Genomic DNA, 11,905 nt, shown 5'->3' on the forward strand with positions numbered 1-11,905 from the left:
CAAGGAAGGGGAAGAGAATGCAAGATTAAACACATCAAAGTTTCGTTGAGCCCATATGCCTCTGCCATTATTGGTTATCTTCAGTACTCATTTTTTGATGAAGTGCTGATACTCATACATCGATAAAAGTTCTGCGTGGTGCCAGCGCACAATGGCTGCAGCAAAAAAAGAGGTAGTGGTACTCCGTTCCATTGAGTACAGTGACACAAAAAAAGCTTTATCTTCATACTAAGGCTACACATCTTTGTTTTTATGCTGTTGCATGCTAGTCATTATGACTTGTTCCAGTGCAATCTTAAGCATGTTCATTAATTCTGTTCATGGGACCTATAGCTCCCATGTGTGTAAAGCTGGAGTGGGATTATCTCAGCTTTTTTCAAAACTGCAGCAGCTTTTGGCTCCAGCTCCACCCACTACCAGCATGCAACCCTGAAAGATTACCCCTGCAGCCCTTGACGGAAAAGTTTCCATCTCTATCAGATTGCTTACTTAGACTGCAGTCCATGTCTACTCAGAAGTAAGCTCCATTGGGTTCAATGAAACCCAATGTGTATATTGGATTGCAGCCTTAGTCCAATTTAATGTGATTTATGCAAGTTGTTTTGCAGCAGAAAGAGCTGCATAGTATCTAGTATCCTTCTTCCACAAGTGAGAATCGTTTCCAGTGCTGTCTTCCTTCAAATTTAGCCCACATCTCCAGTGTAGGAACCTGTCACTTTTATACAATACAATCTTTTTTCTTCCCAAGCAGTTCACATTACACACAAAAAAAACCCAATGCAGGAGGGATGTATGGGGAAGCCTATACACCATGCTTATAATACTGGAAAAATAAAACCAATACTACAAAGGTGGACACTGGTTATAATCCCACCAAAGTTAAACTTTTACATCCCAACACTTTTATTCCCCATAGTTTCAGTGGCAGATACTTATACGTGTTTTTAATGCTCCCACTGAAAGCATATTTTAAACTTTGGCTTGATTGTGGCGCTGAGTTTGCAGTTCTGAAAATAACTGAACATGTGGTAGAATAATTTTTAATTAAGCTTATTGATTGCTATGCATTTACCATTGATAGCAGAACTATTATCATGCAGCTGTCCCAGTACCAACCAACGTTCTTTCGACACTGTTCAAAACCAGAAGAGGGTTACTTCCTATGGCAACCTTACTGAAGGCGCAAAAGGTGGTGGAATCTCATCATGCATACTGTAATAGAATATTTAGGTTTTAGGAAATGTATTTGCAACAGTAAAGGGATTGGATAGCTATTATATTAACTAGCAATTGTGGCAATTCAGGTTTAAGGTCAGCGGGATAAGGTAAGCCAAGACAGCTCTTCCGAAAGGAAATAATTTCAAAAGTAATCTCAAACAGAAAATGGGTTTTTAAAAGCTTAAAAGTATTGGCTTAAATTCATTAGCAGTTTGTAGAAAGCATAGATTAAGGTTCCTAACCATAGATGTAAAACAAATATGGGTTAAAAAAGAAACGTCCTTAATTTCTAGCACCTCGAACCTGAAGCAATTAAGGTTTACCCTTTTTCATGTTTTCATTTGCAGTCAACTTTGCACTATGCCAACAGCTACTTTTCTGTTGTATCTTATAAAATAGTATGTATAACTGAGGTGGTTGAAAATCTTATAGCAACAGAAGTTGGTATAGTAAGATACCACATTTATCTTGTAGTATACCAGACAGGACCAAAACTCTTTGAATCCTTCAAAGGAGAGAAGTTCTATATTTGAGGGTAAATGGTGGCTGTTGGGATGAAATAATTATATGGAAAAGCTACAACAGAACAATACCTTGCTATTAACAGCTTATCTCCAATTCACTTAACAAAGTCTTTTTTTTTTTAGTAAACATGTAGCAGAGTGTGCACTCAGATGATGAACAGGGGAAATTATTTCATTTTGCTCATCAGATTTCCCTTGGTTGTCAAAACCCCATTCTCCATATTTAGAGCACAATCCAACTCACCCTTCTGCTGGGCTGGGGCAAGGTGGATGCTGTGGATCCCCAGCAGCATTGGGACGCTCCCGACTATGCTGGAGCAGCTCTCCGCTGTGGCAATGTGGCTCTGCTGGGGACAGCCAGCTCAGTGGATGGAAGGCTGGCAGAAGGCCCCAAAACAGGGCATTCTGGAGATGTAGCCACAGGGGGGATTTACACAAGATCCTTCTCGCATGCAGACCCGTCCCCTGACTCTTGAACCCCCTTCAAACTCTGCTGGCCAAAAGGCCGGCAGAGTAAAACCATTTTATTTTCTGTTCAGGCCTATGGGGAACACTTACTTTCCAGGAGGCCAGTTCACCGGAGCTGGTGCTTTCTACCTGGCTTGTGCGCATGGCTCCCAACAGAGCCAACATTCAGATGGGCTGACGGCTCCCAAGGAGCTTTCCACCATCTCCTCCTCCTCCTCCTCCACCAACTGCTCAGCGGTAGGATTGCTCTATTAAAAGGACTTCATTATAATCCAGGTTTCTCTGGGATTATCTTCCATGTAAAGGAAACAACACCCCAATATCTGAATCAGAGATACAGTGTATTTCACTGGGCACAACCCTAAAGTCTGAATTTTAAGTAAAATCTGCTTCTATCAGATTTTAATCCCAAACACATACTGAATCAATTCTACATGATTTCTTTTTCTACACACGCACACAAAAAGGAAGTGCAGCCACATTTGTTTTGTAATATTATTTCCCCCAATATTTAAAAATGCATTCACCAAAACAGATATGTTTAGACATAGCATCCACACTTCTTTTCGTACACGCTGCTACTTTACAAATATTTCACACTTACAAATCTCGGGAAAGAAAAAATCCAATGTAAAACATACTAATGAACTCCATTTGCTGAACAAAATTTTAGGAGTCATGTTTCCATCTCACCTAATTCTTCTAGGTTTTGCTACATACCATTTACAGCATGTCATCAAATTTCAAACTTACACTTAAAATGCTACTGTTGTGTAAAGATGTCAATCAGATACTGCTGCTCAACTATCACGTGTGTCAGTATCAACATTCAATTTCAGTGACGTTCACTTTATAGTCCATGGGCCAGATTTTACTTTTAAAAAACACACACACCTCAACCGTATTGTTTGGAAATTCAGCCCTGTGCAACAAAGAATTTAAGAAACAGCATATTTAAGCCTTTACTACAATATGTTACAATGCATACTGTAAACATTTGATACTATGAAGTGGAAAAAATGTGTTTCAGGTTCAGCAGATATACAGCACTTTTGCAATGATCTGATTCTCTGTTGCAATAAAATGAAGTGAATATTAAGGAATACAATAAATAGAAATGGTATCTTTATTGAAACAAGCGTGTGGCTTCAAAAACTAAGCCAGATTGAATCCCAATGAATAAACTGGTCCACAGTCTATCTGTTCTAGATACTGTACAGGTTGCTCTGAAGACACCATCTTCACCCAAACAATAAAAGCAACACAATTGTCACGGTGTTCACTCCAATTAATGGCACTGCAAAGAAAAATAAGAAGAGCATTATAGCTTCTCTACATATGACAAACATGATACTGCATTAAACTGAGAAGAATCTTCAGGAACAAGGAAAGTCAACATCCCTCACAATTTCTTTTGGGGTTCTCATGCATTTTCTGAATGCAAGTAAACAGGACAACAATTTCAGTACAGTAGGGCCCCGCTTCTCTGCGCCCTGCTTTTCGGTGCTCCATTAATACGGTGCCAGCGGGGAGATCAGCTGAAGGGGGGGCTCGAGCTGCCTGCACTCCAGCTGATCTTCCCGGAGGAGAGGAAGATCAGCTGTAGAGTGCTACAGCTGATCTCCTCCTCTTCTGGCACGATCAAACTCCCGCTGATCTTGCTGGAGGAGGGGAAGATCAGCTGTAGATCTTCTCCTCCTCCTGGGGCGATTAGACTCCCGCACTCCAGCTGATCGCACCGGAGAAGATTAGCTGTAGCACGCTACAGCTGATCTTCTCCTCCTCCGGTGCAATCAGCGGGTTAGGTTCCAGACCCCCGCGCTACAGCTGATCCGCTTTTCAGTGGTTTTCACTATTCGGCGGGGGTCTGGAACCTAACCTGCCGTATGAGTGGGGCCCTACTGTAACAGAAAATTTTAAGTTATTTCACATTTTAAACCCTTTTTAATCCCCCCCGATTCAATCATAATTTGTCACTCTGGTAACAGCACACACACCCCAAGTATGCCACATACACCATGACACACACAGCCTGCACATATCTGGAATGTATAACCCTGTCAGTAAAAACACCCCACATTCCTTAAATGCAATCAACAAAAGGAGAAGGTTATCTGGAATGCAAAGTGGCCTGGATAGGGACAGCTTGGCCACAGTGGTCCATGCATTTGTATTAAGACAGGATGACTGTAATGTGCTCTAAGTGAGGCTGCCATTGAAGTTGAACTGGAAACTGCAGCTGGTGAAAAATGAGGGAGCTAGAGTATCCTACCATCAGCATATTGCACTGGCTATCAATATGTTACTAGGCCCAGTTCAAGGTTTTGTTTTTAGTTTATAAAGCCCTAAACAACTTTGCACCAAGTTACCCAAGGAACCACCTTATTCCTTATAGGCCTGTCCAGTCACTGCAGTCATCTGGGGAGGCCCTCCTAGTGGTGCTGCTGAAGTCTGCTTCATGATTTCTCAGAGCAGGGTATTCACTGCAGTGGCACAACAGTATTTTATGATTTGACTCTGTAAACCACTTGTGTGTGTTTTAAAAATGAATAAATACTTTTTAAAAAAAGATGCGGACATGAAGTAGGGGGAGCATCTAGAGACACTCACATTCTTCAGAGAAATGAAGAGCACTGAGGTGATTGAGTTAGGGGAGTCAGGATAAGAGAGAAGCAACAGCGCTCATAAGATTGACAGGACACAGAAACAGCAGAGAGTACAGGAGGCAAAGTTTAAGCACTGGTCCACATATTGGTAGTACCACCAAAAATTTTTCATCTGGTTATCAGGCCACCACTGAGCAGGATAAGATGCAAGAGTCCTTATTCTGGTCGATGCAATTATCGTATGTCATGGTGTTGCAACTGTATAACCACACACTCAGGAAGACGCATGGATTCAGCAACTCAGGACAGTTTAACTTAAACTGCAATGTTGTTATGTTGTACGTCGCCCAGAGTGGCTGGATAACCAGCAAGATGGGCGACTAATAAATTTAATAAATAAAATTTAATAAATAACAGCCACAGTAATACCAAGTATCTGGGATACAGAAGGCATTAAAAGAAAAACACTAACAATGTTACTGAAAATATTATTTCATCCACCTTACCTCTCATAACTGTTCGTACAGATCGGATAAGGTTCATTAACTGTCCTTTAATTCCTGGCTCTTCTCCAAATCCTCCAATTCCCTGGTCTGTTCCCCAGCCAACTGTATAATTCAAAAGTTTTATTTTTATTACTTATAAACACATAATGTAAATTATGGGTCATATTAATGAGCATTTTATCTTAGAAATAGGAAAGTACTTTAAGCCCAGATACTGCAATAAAAACAGTATTTGTTTAAATACCAGGTGATCCGAAACTGTAATTCAAACTAGATACATCAAATACTTTTATGAGAAAGAGAATAACCAGAGACTAGATGTTTTTTGGCAAACTAAGACTATGTATCAGGAATGAGGAACCTGCGGCTCTCCCAATGTTGCTGAACTACAACTTCCATCATCCATGCTGGCTAGAGATGAGGAGAATTGGAATCTATCATAATCTGAAAGGTCACAGATTCCCTAGCCTTGCAGTATATTATTACATGATGTAATTATTTGAACATATCACAAGAGAAAGAAAGAACAGGCTAACAGTTTCAGTTTTCTATGGAAATCTATCAGTCAACCTCACAAAAACCTTAACAATATAACTACAGTTATGTGTAGGAGCAACAATCCTATCAAAATCTAGAAAGCAAAACCTTCAAAGCAATGAAACTTGGTGTATTGCCCACCAACTGCTTGCACCAGAGCATGTGTGGGGAACCTTTGGCCCTCCAGATGATGTTACAACTCCCATAATCTCTGACCATTGGCCATGCCTGCTGGGACTGATGGGGGTTATAGTTCACTGGGAAAGTCAATGGCTTCTCACACCTGCACCAGAGTTTGCCTGGTATTAAGTCCTATCTTTGAGCAGACCTATTCAAATAAGTGAGCACAAGTTAGTCTTGTCTATTAACTTTAGTGGGTCTACTTTGAGTAGGATTAGCAATGAATACCACCCTTTATTCCAAAACCTCTGCCTACTACTTCACTGTCAACATTAATGGGATTACAAGAACCACTTATCTAGATCAGATTTAATCTGAACAATCAGAAGCCCAGATGAAGATTTAACACTAGAATGTGCAAACTGGCAAGTAATGCAAGCAATTGTAAGGAAAAAAATTGTTCAGGACTTGTAAGTAAAAGTTAATAAAACTGTAATTAAAATATATGTGCATCAATCTGTAGCATTCCACCTCAGACACCTTTTCTCCAAACGTTTTAGTTTGGCTAACTTGGTATTGATGGTATTTCGTTCTCTCTCTCTTTTTTAATCACTATCAGTACTTTTCTTTAGTTTTTACATTAATTTTTGGGACTGGGAGGCTAGAGCCTGGCCTCTCTTATGGTGGACCTTTTCCTCTCTCCCTTCAAGCTACTCTTACATAGGTATCTTGCCAACAACTGGGAAAAAAATTATCATCCTGCCTTGCTGGAGTATAAAAAAGTAACAAGGACATGAGGCAGAAACTGCAGAAGAACTGCTGTGGATGCCAAAGGCTCACAAGAAAAATCTGAGAATTTGGATAAGTTAGTTTTAACCAATTCTCACGGAAGGAAGTGGACTACAGTTGGGTTCAGTTGTCATTTTGCTAGAACAAATCTATATAGTTTTGAATTTCCATAAATATGCCAAATGATATAATTTTATATTCAGTTATAAATTAAATTTTTATGTTGTTAAAAAGCAATAAAATCCATTTTGGTTTAATACAGATGCAGGTATTGCATATATTTCAATTTCCCCCCACAACATAAATAATTCCAGAAATGTTAGATCTGTAAGTCCAGCACAACACTATGGAGACTGCAGCTGCCCTTTACAGAGCCAGCATTGCTTTACGGCTGGAAAAGAAATAAGGCAGACGTTTAATCTTTCTTGTGTCATATATACAAATATATTCATAACCCACATCAACTCAAAAGAGCCTTCATGTTGCAGTGTAGAGTGTTGGACTAGGACTGGGAGACCTGGGTTCAAATCCTCACACAGCTTACCAAGTGATCTTGGGCCTGTCACACTTTCTTAGCCTAACCACATAGCGCTGTTGTGAAGATAAAAAGGGGGTCTGAGGAGAATCCTGGATAAAGGGCGAGTATATACAGTAACTACAATGAATAAATATAAGAGTAGTTGGTATGCTGTGGTATCATAATCATTTGTGGATTAAACTCCTCACTGGACCACAAGAACACTTTCTAAGGGTTGTGTGGAAATGTCACATTTTGATTATTCTTTTATTTCCCCTGACTGCAACTATGACAGAATGATTAAAAATCCATTTAAGGGGTAATTAAAAATGAAGCAAAGGCAACATTCACCCCAGACAGAATGAGCTGGCTAACAATGATTGCAAGCGTAAGGTATGTGCTAGAGATCCTCAATTTGTATTGTAGATTGGCTATATCTCCTCCAAGGAGGCAAGCTACGATTAATCAACCTCAGCTCATTCTCTGTGATGGGGGGAGGGAGGGAGGAGGCAAGAGATAATGCAGGGGGGTTATAAGAGTTACTAAGATAATATGAAATCTTTTGAGCAGTTAGGAAAACACACTACAGAAATACTGAAGGAATGGTCAATTCATACTGCTTGCTCATAGGTGCAGCTCCCCAAGTTACATCTCTTAAGTCCAACATAACACTACAGAGGCTGCAGGCGCATTGTTTCTCCCCTACTTTAAAAACACTATATTAGAAGCTCAACTGGGGTGCATACCGCAGATCAGAAAAGGTACCGCCAGGGCCAAGAAGATGCCAGCATGGTTAACAAGCAAAGTCAAGAAACTCTTAGAGGCAAAAAGTCTTCCTTCAGAAAATGGAAGTCTTGTCCGAATTAAGAAAATAAAAAGGAACACAAACTCTGGCAAAAGAAATGCAAGAAGACAATAAGGGATGCTAAAAAAGAATTTGAGGAGTGCATTGCTAAGAACATAAAAACCAACAACAAAAAATTCTATAAATACATTCAAAGCAGGAGACCATCTAGGGAGGCGATTGGACCCTTGGATGATAAAGGAGTCAAAGGTGTACTAAAGAACGATAAGGAGATTGCAGAGAAGCTAAATGAATTTTTTGCATCTGTCTTCACAGTGGAAGATATAGGGCAGATCCCTGAACCTGAACTAACATTTGCAGGAAGGGATTCTGAGGAACTGAGACAAATAGTGGTAACGAGAGAGGAAGTTCTAGGCTTAATAGACAATATAAAAATGGACAAATCACCGGGCCCAGATGGCATCCACCCGAGAGTTCTCAAAGAATTCAAATGTGAAATTGCTGATCTGCTAACTAAAATATGTAACTTGTCCCTCGGGTCCTCTTCCGTGCCTGAGGGCTGGAAAGTGGCAAATGTAACACCAATCTTCAAAAAGGGATCCAGGGGGAATCCCGGAAATTACAGGCCAGTTAGCTTAACTTCTGTCCCTGGAAAACTGGTAGAAAGTAGTATTAAAGCTAGATTAACTAAACACATAGAAGAACAAGCCTTGCTGAAGCACAGCCAGCATGGCTTCTGCAAGGGAAAGTCCTGTCTCAGTAACCTATTAGAATTCCTTGAGAGTGTCAACAAGCATATAGATAGAGGTGATCCAGTGGACATAGTGTACTTAGACTTTCAAAGAGCTTTTGACAAGGTACCTCACCAAAGACTTCTGAGGAAGCTTTAGCAGTCATGGAATAAAAGGAGAAGTCCTCTTGTGGATAAGGAATTGGTTAAGAAGCAGAAAGCAGAGAGTAGGAATAAATGGACAGTTCTCCCAATGGAGGGCTGTAGAAAGAAGAGTCCCTCAAGGCTCGGTATTAGGACCTGTACTTTTCAACTTGTTCATTAATGACCTAGAATTAGGAGTGAGCGAAGTGGCCAAGTTTGCTGACGATACTAAATTGTTCAGGGTTGTTAAAACAAAAAGGGATTGCGAAGAGCTCCAAAAAGACCTCTCCAAACTGAGTGAATGGGCGGGAAAATGGAAATGCAATTCAATATAAACAAGTGTAAAATTATGCATATTCGAGCAAAAAAATCTTAATTTCACATATATGCTCATGGGGTCTGAACTGGCGGTGACCGACCAGGAGAGAGACCTCGGGGTTGTAGTGGACAGCACGATGAAAATGTCGACCCAGTGTGCGGCAGCTGTGAAAAAGGCAAATTCCATGCTAGCGATAATTAGGAAAGGTATTGAAAATAAAACAGCCGACATCATTTGGAATACTGTGTACAGTTCTGGTCGCCTCATCTCAAAAAGGATATTATAGAGTTGGAAAAGGTTCAGAGGAGGGCAACCAGAATGATCAAGGGGATGGAGCGACTCCCTTACGAGGAAAGGTTGCAGCATTTGGGGCTTTTTAGTTTAGAGAAAAGGCGGGTCAGAGGACACATGACAGAAGTGTATAAAATTATGCATGGCATTGAGAAAGTGGATAGAGAAAAGTTTTTCTCCCTCCCTCATAATACTAGAACTCGTGGACATTCAAAGAAGCTGAATGTTGGAAGATTCAGGACAGACAAAAGGAAGTACTTCTTTACTCAGCGCATAGTTAAACTATGGAATTTGCTCCCACAAGATGCAGTAATGGCCACCAGCTTGGATGGCTTTAAAAGAAGATTAGACAAATTCATGGAGGACAGAGCTATCAATGGCTACTAGCCATGATGGCTGTGCTCTGCCACCCTAGTCAGAGGCAGCATGCTTCTGAAAACCAGTTGCCGGAAGCCTCAGGAGGGGAGAGTGTTCTTGCACTCGGGTCCTTCTTGCGGGCTTCCCCCCGGCACCTGGTTGGCCACTGTGAGAACAGGATGCTGGACTAGATGGGCCACTGGCCTGATCCAGCAGGCTCTTCTTATGTTCTTATGTACTTTACAGACGGTGAGGTATATCTGTCTCTATCACTATTGCCTTCTAGGAGGAACTTGAAAACATTCCTATTGACCCAGACATTTGATGGCTGAAGGAGACTGTTCCTAGCAACCCATGGATCACTGCATGAAAAAAAGTTTTAACTGCTTTTGGAACGCTTTTATTTTTGTTGTTATTAAATTATTTTAGTGGTGTGTTTGCCGCCCTGGGTTCCTTCGGGAAGAAGGACAGAATTCAATAAATAATAGCAATTGTACGATGCAATGCACTCAGCCACTTACAGGAGACCTGTGAGCATCTCCCCATTCAACCCTTCCCCTCAGCTTCAGACAAGTTATTTGGTCTTCTAGCTGTGGCCACTGAAGGATGCGAAAGACACTGAAGGGCATAAAGTGCATCCATATTTATATTTATGGTGGTGGATGTTAACAGAGGCTTACTACTTATAAGTTATATACTCTGTAACATATGCATATTTATATACAACACACTAGTATAATATTTAATGCATTTGTGCATATATGCAACCTACATATAGCCACCCTGGGCTCCTACTGGGAGGAAGGATGGGGTAATTATTTCTAATAATAATAATAATAATATAGCATGCTTTGTTACAGCAACCGTTTTGTTATGAAAAAGACATTTTCAGAGGAACAGTGTAAGAGCTTTTACACCGTCCCATTTTTAGATGCATATTCACACGGCATTTTTAAAGAGAAATGTTGCAGAACATCCGTCAACCAACCAAGCAGAGCCAGGAACAAAATTAGCTTCAACGGGGGTGGGTGGGATGTAGATAGGGCTGCTGACAACCCACGTTCATTTGATCTCTCCTCTTTCCCACCTCCACTTTATCGTAGCAATTTCTATATCGCTCCCTCTGCATGTTTCTAGCCTTGATTATTATTATTTTTCTCTCTTATCCTTTTTTCCCCCTTTTGGTTGGGGTTTGCGGGCAAGTTTCTCGTTCTCTTAACTTGCGTGAATAATGCTAATTATTGCCGTCGTTAGGCATTAAATCGCAAAAAGAGCGATAACGTCTTGGCTACCTGACGTGGTCACGGAAGCCTCTCCCTCGGCCTGGGCCCTCTACCCCCCTCCCAACAGCCTGAGGAAGGGGCAAGGCGAGGCTCCCAACCCAGCCTAAGCGGGTACCCGACGACAGTTGGGACCCCTCACTCCTTTGATTGAGTGACTTACTCCTGCGGAGGAAGCGCTCCTCGTGCAGCACAGCGATGGCGTTGACAAACAGCAGCGCGGCCTGCAGTAGCGAGTACAGCGTGAACGCCATCACTGCCGCCGACGCGGCCCGGCGAACTTTCCCCGCCGCAACTACGGCCGCTCCCGTCCGCGCATGCGCAGGACGTGTCAGGACGTGGCGCTGAACGTACGAAGGGCAGGAAGCCCGGCGGGGTTCTTCATTGGTTGCTGCACTACGACTCCCATCATCCTCTGATCATTAGCCATACCGTGTAGGATTGGTGGGAATTGGAGTCCAAAAGCATCTTGGAGGGACTCTCACCCCCTCCCCGGAGTAGAGAAGCAACGAAGTGACGTAAGGAGAAGGTGGCGGTCCCACCTCCCTTGCGGAGGTGTAAAGGGGGGGGCTGGAGCTTTGGTTTTCTTTTCCCGCCTTCTTCATTTCTCCCCTCCCCGGCTAGGTGGTTGTTGTATAAGGGCGGCTGACGGGTTTGGTACTTCGCAGTGGACGAAGATCATATACCTTCCTCG

General features: G+C 41.8%; 1 protein-coding gene across 1 annotated transcript; it reads right to left on the reverse strand.

Annotated features, from left to right (window-relative positions):
- Positions 1-3,318: 3,318 nt before the first annotated feature.
- Positions 3,319-11,569, reverse strand: IER3IP1 (immediate early response 3 interacting protein 1). The gene is made up of 3 exons (XM_061614005.1): positions 11,375-11,569; positions 5,323-5,424; positions 3,319-3,507 (listed from the first exon to the last, which is right to left on the reverse strand). Exons 1-3 carry the CDS (start codon positions 11,463-11,465, stop codon positions 3,452-3,454), a joined length of 249 nt encoding a protein of 82 aa, XP_061469989.1. The 5' UTR covers positions 11,466-11,569; the 3' UTR covers positions 3,319-3,451.
- Between the last annotated feature and the right edge of the window lie 336 nt (positions 11,570-11,905).

The sequence above is a fragment of the Rhineura floridana genome, chromosome 1 (assembly GCF_030035675.1).
Source record: "Rhineura floridana isolate rRhiFlo1 chromosome 1, rRhiFlo1.hap2, whole genome shotgun sequence".
Lineage (NCBI taxonomy): Eukaryota > Metazoa > Chordata > Lepidosauria > Squamata > Rhineuridae > Rhineura > Rhineura floridana.